Genomic DNA, 14,879 nt, shown 5'->3' with positions numbered 1-14,879 from the left:
CATGCTGGGGTCTGATTCAGACAAGGACTTCTTTCGTTGTTTGGATTGACACCTGGCAAGAATAAATAACGCGTGGCAATTTTGTTTTTGTTTTATGAAAAACACCAGCTGGCGTGTGGCGACTTCCTGAGAAGCAGTCCGTGTAGCCATGCGCATTTCTTTACAGTGATAATGTGGCTATAGCTTATTCCGAGATGTCCATTGCACTATTGCTCGTTGAAACATAAATTATATTCTTACAAAATGAGCAATCGGCATCTATGATGGCAATGGATGTGCGCAATTTCCTCAAGAAAATGACAACAATTGTGCGGCACCATAGATAAAGTGTTTTGATCCCTATCTTCAAACCCCACTAACAAGTACATGATGTTATTTTTTTTAAGGAAACAAGTCCATATTGTTTTTGTGAGCTTTGCATGTTTATAGTTTCCTACTTGGGATCCAGATAAGATATTGTGTTGTTGCTGATTCGGATTCCTTGTGTCCACCGAGAGCCGCGACACCTCCACACACACTGACATTCTGCAGGTCTCTGCTGTCCTAACAATCTAGCAACTCCCTGACATGATAATCAAGCTATTAACCAAGTAAAGAAATGATGAAGATCAAACCATTTCATGAAAAGACAAAAATAGCAACCTTTGATGTATTTCTGATAACTAGCATATAACACTGTTACAGTCATGTATGGAATCAGCACAGCGACGCAGCAAATTGAAACGAAAGCATCTCTTTCTGTACGTCGACCTCTCTCTGGTCCTATCCCTGCCATTCACAATCACAGCCCTGACGCCCGTGCATCAGATAATCAACAAGAGTCAAGCAGCGGCATGTCGATCCTAATCAATTTCACACGGATCAGCATGAGGACGAAGTTAGAGGCCTCTAACGTCATGTACAGGTTAAGTGCTCTTGGAAAAGCCCTTGAAGCCTTGGATCAGCAGGCAGAACCCCTGCCCCGACGCCCCTCCACCTCCCGGCTTCTGCCGCCGGGCCCCAGCCGGCTTGTCCTGCTCCTCGCCGTCGGTGTAATCGTCATCCTCCGTCCACAGCCTTGTCTCGGACGCGCCACGCGTCTGGAACGTGAATACGGCGCAGGGGGAAGACGTGTGGGGCTCGCCGCCAGCGTTGAAGAGCCAGCCGTGCAGGTCCCACGTCATGTCCACCGGCGCGCCGGCGTCCAGGAAGATGGTGTGGCTGCCACGGAAGTTCCACCGCAGCCGCCGGAGCTGCACTACCTTCCGGCCGTCCACGATCACCCACCCCTCCGCGTCGCCGTCCAGCCCGACGCCGATCTCGTGCTCCGAGCCGGACTCTGAGAAACGCGCTTTCGTGGACCAGTACCCGCACCCCACAAACCGCTCCCGCCGCCGCGCAATCCGGGACCCGGCGATCGGTATCCCGCCGTGCAGCCGCTCCACGTACCCACGGCTCATGTCGCCCAGAAGGAGGACGAACTCGGCGTCGGCGATGACGGCGACGTAGAACCCGGAGACGGGCTCGGGCCCGGCGCCGTGGTACCGCGCCGCGGCGAAGTCCCAGAACACACCCACCACGCAGCTGCCCGCCGTGAACGTGCCGCTCCCCTTCTTCTTGTGCAGGTGCCGCGGCGCAGCGGCGCCGGCGCGGTGGCGCGAGGCGGCCTCGTGGACGGCCACGGAGAGCGCTGGCCCGTCGGGCGACCGCGACCACGTCACGTCGATGAGCAGGTCCTTCCCTGACGCCGAGAGCCGCGACCGGTACACGCTCGTGACTGCGCTCACCGCCGCCTTCCCTCCCCCGGCTGCCCCGGCCTCCGTCGCGGCATTGGCGCCGCCTGAGCAGGCGACGTCAGAGATCCGCACCGCGTGCTCGCTGAAGCACGACGCCAGGTCCTTCATGCCTCGATCTCCTCTTTCTTGGACGCACGCGACGCTCCCCGCGGAATTCTTCGGCCGCCTACCACTCACTGCCGGGCGTGCTGGGATGGCTTTGCGGGCAGCGATGGGCATTAGGAGAAAGAGACGGGAAAGAACGGAGGGGCGATGGTTCGGTAAACTCGCAGGGGAAAAGGTATCACTTAATTGGGAAGCTTGACAGGCAATAAGCTGGTGCTTACAAGGTAGGTATAATCTCTCTCCCTCCCCAACTCATCTCATCCCTCCTGTATTGCCACCACAGCACCTTACTGTTCCCTGCCATGCTCCTTTAATTCCCTTGGCCAGTGGATCGAAGCACAAATTCCACTGGTGCACCCGAGGCCAATCATGCTCCTATGATCTTTGTTTTGGATTCCAAGGGTGCTAAACTATGCCTATCCTACTGCGTTTTTTGTTGCCTACTGTGGATCTACTGTAACTGCAGGTTGGGGAGAGAGAGAGAGAGAGAGAGAGCATAACGCGCAACCGAGGCGTGGGGAAAAACGCGTCTTTTCCTCTACTGCTCTTTACAAATGCCCCACCCCCCACTGAAACTTCCCAAACGAAACGGCTGGCACCTGCACAGCAGCAAAAGGAAGCCCCGGATGTGTCTAGGCCGAAATGGGCCACGTCCATGCACCACGTACGGGGCGGCGCTGAAGGAAAGAAAATCACATCGCCGCAGCACACGAGGCAGTCAGTACTCACGGGAGCCGTTGGATCAGAAAGCGACATGTGATATCTTCTCTTGGCAGTGACCTGTCAGACTAATGAATCGCCACAAATCCATAACTGCATGCGTTTGGCATTGCAAGCGTTAGTGTACTGCAACGGTTAAGGCACTGCCATAAACGGCTTGTTGACGAAAATAGTAAATCTCAGATATGTCATATGTGTAGTCATACGGCTAGCGTGCCTTCGATCCGCACGGCCACACGTATTACAACAAGGGAATTCTACGCAGCGCTTGTGGGAACTCTGAAGAACCAGTCCTGTTTAACGCCAAATTCATTCGTTGTTCCAAACAAGAACACGGGATCCAAAACTCTAGATATCGCACATGACCAAGTCTAGGAGCACACATTCCAACTCGAATAACAAAGAAACGTCTGTATGGACCGTGGCGTGATACAGTTGTACCGGGCGGCGGGCGCCCTGACGGACCCACTGACACGAGCCAGAGCCCCGAAAGGTGAAAAGTCCAAAGCTGGCAGCCCAACAGAAGCAGTGGACCAGCACCTGCCAAACCGTCCCCCTCCCCCTCCCCCGCATAGCCGACACGTATCGACCTGCCTGGGGGGTGGCGCCCATGTAGCCGTTTCGCACGCGCGCCGCGAACCCCAACCCTCCCGCGAGCACAGCCGCAGCTCTGGCGCCCCCGTGCGCACGCCCCACATCTGACACGGCGAAGCGAGGCACCCCGTATCCGCCACAGAGTTTCATCGCCGAAACCTTCACTTCCTCCCGGTCTCGTCGCACATGTGCACACGCTTAATAAAAGAGAAATTTCACAGTGATTTCAAAGTAACTTGGATTATATATCCATTTTTTATCAGAAAGTTTAGATCAGTTAGAGTACTACCTATTATTTAGATATAAATAGGTGTACTCTATAGGATAAGTATAGATAATATAAGTATATTTTTGAAAATAAATGGTATAAAAGCAATAACGTGTAAAATCGTGGATTCAAGGTATGGACTGGCCCGAATGGTTACAACCGGTTTGACACATCCATTTTACACATACACATTGCGTCTCCCGTGATTAGGGTTTGTGGAGGCAGCGACAATCGCTTGATTTGTGGTGACGGCGGCTCGATTTGTGGGCAAGGCAGTGCCAGGAGCGGCGAGGGAAGGCGCGCCAAGTGTGGCGTGGGAAGGCGGCCCATTTCAGTATGTCTCCCTCCGTCCTTTCATTTCCCTTCCACATCCACATCTCAGTATGAAGCCGCCCGACGATGGAGACATCCACTTATGTGTGACCTCGCCGTGCGTGCGGCCATGGTGGTAGAGGCGCACTATGTCAAGGCAGATCGATTGAGATCGCGGGGAAGGTGACAATAGCTTTCCCACCATCTCCTCCTTCCACTACAGTGAGGGATCCGATCGGGCGGTGAGGAGTGAGGAGTGATTCCCCCTCCCTACGTAGCCTGCTGCGTGCTCCATCCTAGGCCACGGAGTCGCCGCTGTTGGATCACTTAGGCCGAAGCGATTTGGCATGGGGATTTAGGGCACCGGTGGACACGATCGAGGTCAGCTGCGAGCAGCAGCCATGAGCGAGGAAAGTTGATTAAAACTTCAATCTGTAGGCTTCTAATTTGTAGATTTTTCCTAGGCCAATTGATAGTCCTTCAGTGACACAATCGATTCTCGTTTGTCTTATAGATGATTCATCCGACCTCTATCATTTTGTGGTGTTCAGCTTAAGGATTTTCTTTAGGTTGGCACCAAAAGTATTATTTTGATTCTATTTTTCTAGCATTTTCTTAGCTTTTATCCTACATTGGGTACATATTACGCCACACATTTTATTCATATATACGAGATCAATTTTGGACATCATGATCGATTTTGTAACTTCCACTTTGTGGAATTTTTCATTTGTTTGTTGGCTTCAGGGTATGTCTTATTTTTTTCGATTCTATAAAGATTTGCTAATTATATTGATATCACATATGCAACTTATTACTCCTATTCAAGAATACAAGGCTCATATTTTGTTCATCAATGCAAACCCAGAAGCTACAGAGTAGACGTAATTCAATCAGAATTTTCACCATGTTTCTTCTCCTATGTCGTCAGGCCGAGCCTCGTCTTCCTTAGATCTTGAACCAGGACTTCCTCTGATCTTGTTGAGGTGAGAGTTGACTAATATGACTGCTAGATTAAGTCTAAAATAGTCTATGTCTTCCTGCGAAGGTTGAACAAGAATAAATTATCTGGAGAAATAATTTGGCATGCAAGAAATTTCATTGGTAATAAACCAAGCATAGAGAAATATCTATGTAAATTTGAGGCGTAGCCTAAATCCTATCCAGCATTTCATGAATTTTAGTGTGAATAGCCCGCACGAGGATCTATATCATTGCGAAACAGTTAGTGGGACATTTAGTAAATAACGGGAAGTTATAATTTATGAAGTGATGTTGTCTAATATACCTGTCTTCCTAGATTCTTGACTTGACTTCTTCTGATCATGGTCAAGTTGTGACCTTGTGGTCCTTCTGCTTAATTTATTGCGATCCCATATCCTTTGTTGCCATGTCTAAATAATTCTCTAGACCTTAGAGCTTGTCGGTGTAATAGATAAGGGGGTGCCCCACGAGGTGGGTCCCACATCACCAAATGTCAGCTGACAATAGGTATTGTCAAGACCTCAGCCTCATCGTGTGACTAGGGCGAGGCTCCTGTGACCAACCCCTTGATCGTAGAGCTAAATCCTATGACTAGCCCTTTCTGGTCGTAGGACAGGTACTCAACCAGTCAAGTCTCATTTAATGCTGCACACTCGAATATTTTCCTTCGTCAGACGCTCTCTTTCGGCGAGATATAGTCGTGGGGGCGGTGTGGTGTTGCAGTGACATGTTCTGTAGTATTTAATATCGTAGAATGGTCTGACGAGTGAACGTGATGGCGTTCGATGATGGTACGGGCATGCAGGATGACCAGAGCGGGGTGGGCGTGCTTATCCACCATCATGATGAGCTAGAAATAGCTAGGCTTTGTCAGGCGTAGGTTTGTCACCTATTTTGGCATGATCCGTTTGTATGAACATCTTTTACCCTGGTATATAAAGGGATAAAGACCCTGCTTGTAAGGCCAGGAAACATACTTTATATCAAGTTTACCTAATTCATAAGAATATACATAGGATATAGAGCTATTATCCCACAAGAGACCTGAACCTAGATAAATCTTTGTGTTCTTAGGTCCAATTTGATATCTTACACCCATAAGAAATGTAGATCAACATGTCTATCGTCCAGTATACACCAGATTCATTATCAGAGATCATCCCCTGACAGAGCTGGTTAATTGTAAATATGACGTATGAGAGGAGTGGCATTAAATATTAGGGCAAAGGATGAGTGAAGAAGTTGTAGAAAATCACCATTTTTTTTAGTTCCGATCGATACTTATTAGGCCCCCAATGAGTCCAGTATCTGAATGGTACATAGCCCGGCGTTGACAACACACAACTACCAATGGGAATTGTCGATATTCACTGGGAAAAAAAGCTGTAGCAAGCAGGGTGTAAGTTGTTGTTGGTAGAAATAGTACGAAATCAATAAGAGGGGTGGTTGCAGTTACCATGATATGTTTGTGATACTGTTTTACCCTTATGACAATCCATTCTCTGTTAGAGTTAGTATAAGTTAGGAAACATGACTCCCACTGGTCCCACCGGTCCTAATTTTTAGACGTTTATCATCGTCTAGGCGGTATATGTACGCATTCATTATCTATATGAAAATAACAATTCACTTTAGATTATATGTTAATATTTGCATAGGAATAATATATATAGGTTTAGTTACTTGGTTGTTCAACCATAAGAATTTCCAGAGTATTTCTTGTTATGACCATATCTTTGATATGCACCAATTTTTCATTATCTGGTGAGGGCTTGATGTATTCAATAGTAGGAGCATCTTGTTCAGGGCACTTAAAATCAACAAAGATATGGTCTAGGATTCTCATCATCTTATCCGATTGCTCCTCAGTCCTCGAAGCTTTGAACAAAACAAAATTAGCCTTCATGCGGAGGTCATAGAAATAGTCCATCCGTTCTGACCATATATGGGTATTGCTATACCTATTCTAGGCGAATGCAAGCTTGGCTAGAATTGTCCACCTATTTTGAACACAGCAAGGAGGGATGGTGTCCAAACCCATAGACTGTGTAATAGTAAATATGTGTGGGCATGGAATGACTTCGCACTCTATCATCCGGCAAGGGTAGCCAGCTATCATCATCATTGAACCATCGAAAGTACAACTGACATCAAAGTGCTTTTCACTGTTACCTATGGATGCGACTTGATAACTCACAATTCCATCTACCATCGTCACCTCTTTAACCTCCCATTCATATAGCTTCCTAATTTTCACCCTAACCTTCATGAATATCGTCGGCGTGTAGATACGGGTAGCCCTTTTCTCATATATATCCGTAGTTATCCTAGTGTGGGATTGACAACAAAGCTTTTGCATCAAGCTTAGCCTCATTCCTGTGAATGTGCGACAAGTAGAACTCATAATGCCCGACCAGATCAACAAGCGACATAGTCCGGTCTAGATGCTTGTGAAGCCTAGAGTTCAAGCTCTCGCTCCGTTGGTTACTACGCATGCCTAGGAAGTGTCTCACATTCGTGTGTGTGGCGGACCACTTGTTACTAAGTTTATACATCTTCCATATTCATACGCCATTTTTAGTTATTTTGTGGGTCTCCTTGAGATCTACCCATCGCCTCTTGAACTCATCAACTTCCACTGAATGTAAATGAATTTTCTGAACTCCTTAAGCTTTTCACCCTTGAGGTACTTCACCATATTATGTTCTATGTGCCAACTGCACAGACGGTGATCTGCCCAAGGCATAACCATCTTAATCGCCCTTGCCATTGAGGCGTCCCCATCAGTGATAAGTACCTTTGGATGCTTCTGGTTCATCGCCTCCAAAAAAGTATCAAGCAACCACACATAAGATGACACACTCTCATTCGAAATGATATCGCACCCAAATACAATCGAACTATGGTGATGGTTAACTCAAATGAATGGAACAAAAGGAAGGTTGTAATGGTTCACATGGTATGTGTTGTCAAAGACCACAACATCGCCAAATGCATCATAATCAATTTGAGATTGCGAATCTGCCCAATATATATTTTTCAGCTGCCTTGAGCGTCCTGGGTGTATTTAAATAAACACTCTAAGTCTTCTGCCTGCTTCTCTCTCATATAATTCATAACAAAATCAGCGTCGCTGCCTTCAACCTTTTTTCTTCTTCTTCCTTGCAAAGAAATTGTATAGGTTCTAAGCCAAAAACCCAGTCTTCTCAAAACTGCCATGGTTCTTCTCTATGACATCCATTATCTGACAAGTACAAAGGCCGCTGATTCCCAGCTCAATGACCTCTACTTTTTGTGCTTCACTTAGGCCCTTGAACAGACTTTTCAAAGTGTTCAATGGACCTATATCCTTCGCACGAGCATAATAATCTCCTCCATATTACCTTGCTTGCTTTCTTCCTCGTCTTGCCCCTTCTAACACTAAATCCTTTCACTTTTGCATATGAATTATGAAACTCATAGCCATCCTCCTCGCTATTAAAAGTCTTGTTTATCACCATACTATATTCTTCCACTTCCTACAGTCTAACATGCTCTTTGCCACTCATTACGCTAATATGTTATTTAGGAACAAATGCAACCATGTTTTAAACTTGCGACATAATATTTTAATATAACACATTACAAGACTAATACATCAACAACAGCCTGATACATGAATGCAGTTTGTCAATTTTCTACAAATGGCAATTGCACACTGTGTAACCGTATTTATCAAATAGGAAAAATACAACATAATGTGTATATCTCTCAACAGTTAACGTTTCATGTAGAACAAAAAAAATGGAAGTGATGAATGCTAACTAGGATATACACGTCTCGGCCCTAAGAAGAAAAGAAACATCAAAGTCAGGATTGTGACATGTAGAACAAGAAAGGGAAGTCAAGACCCGAACAAAATTTGCATGAATCATTACTGGAGCATGAAGATCCCATGGTAATTCCAAAATTGGCGACTCTATAGGTAAATTTCTCGTCTTATCTGAGCAATGTAATTATAAATATTGCCTAAACATTAAACTTTATGAACATGTGATGCATGTTTCATCTTTTCATATGTTCTTTTGTTTGGAGTATCCTTTGCCTTGTTTTCTTCTTCAACATAGTTCTTATATTTCCCATTAAGGTGCATTTACCTGTACTACAATCATTATCCGATACTACTACTCATTTTCCCAGTGATACTGCTTGTTATGAACCGACACATTGACCATGCAATCAAGCATTGCTTGTTGATACCTCCTAAAAGCTAGCTAAAGATATTGCTTGCTGAAACGAGAAACCAAAGGGGCAAATCAAGAACCCGCCGTACGTTCGAGCCAGAACTAGCTGAGCCTAAATAGCGAGGAACACGTGATTGATCGAAAATGGTGAGGAGAAGCAATCACGCAGTAGAAGGTGGAGAAAGGGGACATGTTTGACTGATCTTTCCTGTCCACCTGCCTGCCTGCCTAGTAGTCGGTGGATCGAGGCGGGTGGCCTGATGAGGTTCGGGGCTTGAGCGACACCGCCGACTTGATCGCCACCCCCGACTTGATCGCCATAAAAGAGCAAGCAGTCGGCTTGGCGGACCTTGGCGTGAAAGGCCTCAACAGTAGGCGGGAAGCCGGCGCCGCTGTTGATATCAAGGTTAGTGTTGAGCAGTGGCATGTCGGAGATGTCGAGGTGCTCGACGTGCTGGCCTTGGACGGAGTCCTCGCACACCTCCGCCTTCACTTTAGATCATGGTCACGAGCGCCCTCGCCGCCCTGCCCCTAGTGCATATAGGTAGTATGTAGTACTGTAAAAGTTCTCTAATAAAATCGGGCCCGTTGCACATGTGATGCAGATCTCAGGCCTCGTCGCGTCATCTGCCATCGCGTGGGACGTCCTGCCCAGAGTGCATTGCCCGACAATTAAGTTAGGAAGCGACACTGTTGCTTGTGGCCCGGGGACATTACGTGAAAAAAGGGCTTCAGTGATGGGTGATAACCGGTATTAGTGATGAGTCCTACACCCATCATCCTGAATGTGTCACTTATAAGGTCATTGGTGATGGATCATAACCGTGACATGTTACTTATGAGGTAATAGGTGACGAGTTGTAATAGTGACTCATCACAAATGACTGAACATAAGTGACAGGTCGTAACATTGACTCGTTAGTTATAAACTATGATTATTTTTCTTGTTTTTTGACATGAAAAAAGTCAAAAAAATCACTCGAGTCATCCCAACGCAGGAGCCCATCGCATATGCCCCACAAGCCACACTATTTTTCAAACTGTTTTTCAGTCTGTGTTCCGTGGGCCTTGAAGCCACGAGCTCCCCTCACGCAAGTAGCTCCCTTACCGCCTCACCTATCACGTAATTGTGATAGAAACTAGATATTTTATCCTTTTAACTTTCTTTGTCGAAGTTCATAGATGACGGGTCATAACCGTGACATATCTCCTATAACTGATTAGTGACGGGTTAGAACCATGACCTGTCACTAATAACTGATTTTGCTTCATCCAAATTTGTACAAATATTTTATGAATGTTTTTTAGGGTTATATTTATATATAATTTTTTCATTCAAATTTGATAGGTGACCCGGAGTGCCGTCGGTAAAACAGGTATAACTTTTGCATACGGACTTCGATTTTGACGGTTTTTTTACTCTACAGAAATCTACAGAAAAAGTTACATCCACTTTCCCCCCACTTTGTTGGGTTATGCAACTTTTTAAGGCCAAATTCGTCTTGGATGATTGTGTTCTCGCCCTCTGAAATTTCTGCACTATTTTCAAAACATGTGTTTATGTCTATAGCCGCCACCCCTTACATAAAACTTAAACAAAAATATATAATGATTCCTATTCTATTGTTGCTGAGGTGAGAAAAAATAAGACAAACATAAAAGAAAAATAAAAAAAAATTATGAATAGCCTATTGCATTCCATCTGTTCTTTGGTGACAGGTCATAACAATGACGTATCATAACAATGACCCGTCAACAATAAAGTCAATGGTGCTGCACAAGAAAAATATCATTATTAGTGATGTGTCGTACTATGCCAATCATTATGACCCGTCACTAATGATTGGTATAGTACGACATGTCATTGATGAGTTTATCATTAGTGACGAGTCACAAGTTGATCTGTCACTAATAACTATCTTAGAATGATCCATCACTGATGTAGCGAAAATGACCCTATTAGTTTATGATTGTGATTTTAGTGATTAATGACAACATAGTCATTGGACTAATATGTTTATCAAGAATATATGTTAGTAGGTCTTATGGATGCAATACATGAAGAAGCTATCGAAGCCGGGACAAAGTTTAGTTGAACTGAAAAATGTTGAGAAATGACTACACCAGATAGTCCGGTGCTCCGGGTATTTACACTCACTGGAGCATCTCTGTCAAAGTGGGACAGAGGCATGAAAGCCTCACCGGATAGTTCGGTTACGAAGCAAGGCAACACTGAACAATACATCGAACAATGGACAATGTAAAGATGAAAAAGAAGCAGAAGACACCACCGGATAGTTCGGTGATTGATTTGAACACATCGGAGGAATGCATTGTTGACAAAGAGAAGAATACAGTGACCCCACTGGATAGTCCGGTGATGATGTGATAAGCACTGGAGAAGGCACCAGAGCAATTTACACAGAGAAGATGTTGGCTCGGATGACTAAGGTATACTCACCAATACTCACCGGAAAGTTCGATGATGAAGATGGAGTATACACCAGAGTATCCGGTGTTCACAGAGGCTTGAGTGGGGTTCCAACGGCTAGTTTCTGAGGAAGTACTCACCGAATGATCTGGTGTTAATACTATTGTTCTTACCGGATCATCCGGTGTTAACAACTTTTTAGAGCTGTTGGGTTAACGGCTATTGCACGAGTTTGAGGCTATAAATACCACTCCACTCAGTTATTTGAGGTTGCTAGAGTCCAGAGTAGTTCATATACACTTGCGAATACATCCAAGCCACCAAAATGCTTAAAGTGATCATTCAAGGCGATTAAGCACAAGATTAGTGAGTGCTTAGTGCTTATAGGCCTAAAGAGTGAGTTGCTAGGTGATTGCTGCCTAGAGAGTGGATCAAGGAATGATACAATAGTATACCTCTTGGTACATCGGCACCTTGGAGTCTTGGTGACTCGCTGGCAAGCTTATTGACCATCCGACTTGGTGTGGAGCGGCGGTAAGACGATTGTGCGAGGACGCAGAAACCCTTGGCTTTGTGGCTCAAGTTCCGAAGTGATCACGGTGGCAAGTAACCGGAAGAGAGGTTAGTAGTGAGACCTTGCCTTAGTGGCTTGGTGGTTCATCTAGGTGGATGCCTTATCTTTGTGACTTGGTGGCTTAAAGGTTATGACTGGGTGCCGATCGGGAGCATATCCTTTATGAAGCTCTAACGTGGACTAGGGGTGTCATTCTTGATATCGATACCACGGGAAAAAAAATCTTTTTGCCGAGTTTGCTTTCCGTATCTTATTTACGTTTTTGCATTTACTCACTTGCAATTTATCTTTTTAGATAGGTTGCAAGCGGTTTGATCGGTAGAGTAGACATATTAGATAAACCTATAGCATATTTAGATATAAATTGATATAAATTTATCTTGTATTATTTTTGAGCCAAAATAGTTCTTAATATCTTAATTCACCATCTCTTAGGATGTCACCGATCCCTATAACTGATGAATCATCGTTAGTGACGGGTCACAACTTGATCCGTCACTAATAACTAGGCTATGATGACCCCATCAATGATGAGTCGTAATGTGTCACAGCTACAATTCATCATCATTATCATCAGTGACGAATTATATTAATATATGTTAATAATTTTATATCTCTTTTGTCTGTATTTACAGATAGCGGGAACAACGGCTACCTCCAACCGGTGGGCATCGAGGACGCTGCTGTTACGGTGGTGCCGAGCCGTCAGTCGAAACTGAAGCGGCTACGCCGCCGCTGGCCGGGCTGGTTTGATGCATGCTGCATTACCGCTTACGTCCGTGGCAGCCCACGCACTAGATACGAGAAGCTGGCAAATTCGCGCATGGTTTGCCCTTCTGTCTGGGTCGTTGATTTTCGCTTACGAAACGTGCAGGCCTTAAGTGCGATGAACATTTCCGTTGTGATACACATAATCGTTGTTGCCTTTTCAGAAAGCTCAGCATGCCTACCGATAGACCCGCATGTGAAGGGAATATTCTATTATATTTGTGGACGTACGTGATATTATGACTGTTTATTTACGTTACATTTATGTTGTTAGATAGATAAAAAAATCATAAAATAAATAACTAATGGATGTATATTGAATAGGACGATAGGCGAATAAGATAATCCGTATATGCATATCTCCATACGAGTTACATGTCCCGACCCGCATATATGGAATGTCCGGGTTGCACTTGCACGTAGAAGATGCGGCTGGAGTGCAGAATGAAGCATTCTCAAACGAGCATGGCCTCTGACGTACGTCCCAACTCCTTAACCGAAAAGAAATTCTCGTTTCAGCGTTCCAGTTCCTGCCCCTCCGGCGCCCACCGAACGAAATTTGGTGGTTGGCCGGCACGTTCAACTTTCTCCCACGGGAGCATGAACCCTGCACGCATCAGGTTCCCCTGAGCGCTCGTAGTAAACAAATGCGGCGACGAAATGCTCTTTGGCCTTGCTAATTCAGAGCAACGGCGCCAAAACCGTCCACGTGACCGGCACGGCCGGGCTGGGGCGTTGGAGCACGCAAGGTGTGCGTAACCCAACAACATTGCGCAGGAAATTATATCAAATTCATGTTGCTACTATGTAGCATGTTTCAGAGTAAAATACGTACGATGTAGCTAGGATATACTCCAACCTTTAGTCCTGTTCCCTCTTCGATGGATCGATCTACCACAATCATTGACTAATGACTACCAACGGCAGAAAAAAACTCTGCACCCTCAACTACCGGAGGCCAGTACTGATTGCGCATCGCATGTCCTATCAGCTTCTTCTGCGTCGTAGTACTTGTGTTCTTTTTGTCTTTTCTACACGAGTTAAAATTTATTGAAATCTCAGCACTTGCTGCAGGGATTGCATGTGCCGACCCATGAGGGATCCATCAGAAGAAGAACAGATATACTTATGACAAACAGTTACCTGTAAAAAAAATAATGGTAACCAGGCCCAAGCAGTCGTCCAGAAATGGCAGCGAATTTATGCAAGATCCTTCGTAGCGATCGGCAGCACCCAATCAGTGATCTAGAAGCACTGGTTGGCGAACTTTGGGTCCGTCATCCTTCTGGTGGCATGGTGGCATGGGAGATTTGGAAAGATCGAAACTCTGGAGTCTTTCAACGATGTGAATCTAGTATACAAAATCTCATTACAGAAATTAAGGAGGAAGCGATGACTTGGTGTATAGCCGGGGCGAAGAGATTGCGCGAAATTATCCCCGGTGATTGAGCCTCCAACCCCCCCCCCCCCCTCCAATTCCCTGCTTCTGTTCTTACGTACCTGATCTTCTTTTTAATATAAGCTTGGCAGAACTCCTGGCAGCCACGTTTAAAAAAAAGAAGAAGCACTGGTTGTTTATATTTATGCAAGGACATTGTACAAATAACAATGGCAAATCATAAGCATAAGATCCAGGAACAGTGTGTTCAGTTAGCCAGGCTCTCGTATAATTGTACGGCTAGTTTTGATGCTATTTCAACACACAAGATAATATAGATAATAGAGCGATCTAATCTATGCTATTTTTGGAAGATGCAACTATACCAGTACAGTGTTGCAAGCGCAATATTGATTTGACAGGGTGTGTAGTGTAGATGTCGATGCGACAGCAGCGCGACGGCGACTTGGCGAGGGAGCAGCCAAACAGGAGTAGGCCAGCGCCCTCGAGCTGCTGCTCACATGACGCTCAACAGTGAACACACCTACTAAACTTATATGATTTGTGTGGATCGGCAACGTGATGGTGCATAGAGAGATTTTGTCTATAGAGTTCGTGGTATGCAAGAAAGTCAGGAGTTACCTGACTGGCCTTTTGATTTTACAAGTGCTTCAAAATAAGTCGGCCGTATTTCTGTGTGTGTGTGTGGGGGGGGGGGGGGGTTAGAGTGATATATCACTTTTTATT

At 45.3% G+C, this 14,879-nt stretch overlaps 1 protein-coding gene across 2 annotated transcripts; it reads right to left on the bottom strand.

Annotated features, from left to right (window-relative positions):
• Positions 1 to 466: 466 nt before the first annotated feature.
• On the bottom strand, positions 467 to 2,377 carry LOC133924158 (uncharacterized). 2 transcript variants are annotated; one of them, XR_009910779.1, is made up of 2 exons: positions 643 to 2,377; positions 467 to 562 (listed from the first exon to the last, which is right to left on the bottom strand). XR_009910779.1 is itself a non-coding variant. In XM_062369575.1 (1 exon), the coding sequence occupies exon 1, from the start codon at positions 1,992 to 1,994 to the stop codon at positions 906 to 908; it is 1,089 nt and encodes a 362-aa protein (XP_062225559.1). In that variant the 5' UTR covers positions 1,995 to 2,377; the 3' UTR covers positions 592 to 905. The 2 variants fall into 2 exon arrangements, 1 of the variants encoding a protein (XP_062225559.1); XM_062369575.1 differs by lacking the exon at positions 467 to 562 and having other exon boundaries at positions 592 to 2,377.
• Between the last annotated feature and the right edge of the window lie 12,502 nt (positions 2,378 to 14,879).

The sequence above is a fragment of the Phragmites australis genome, chromosome 7 (assembly GCF_958298935.1).
Source record: "Phragmites australis chromosome 7, lpPhrAust1.1, whole genome shotgun sequence".
Taxonomy (NCBI): domain Eukaryota; kingdom Viridiplantae; phylum Streptophyta; class Magnoliopsida; order Poales; family Poaceae; genus Phragmites; species Phragmites australis.
This window is presented reverse-complemented; position numbering and strand designations above follow the sequence as displayed.

Coding starts and splice junctions, on each gene's coding strand:
- LOC133924158 (XM_062369575.1), bottom strand. CDS start 1,994: ATGCCCATCGCTGCCCGCAAAGCCATCCCAGCACGCCCGGCAGTGAGT.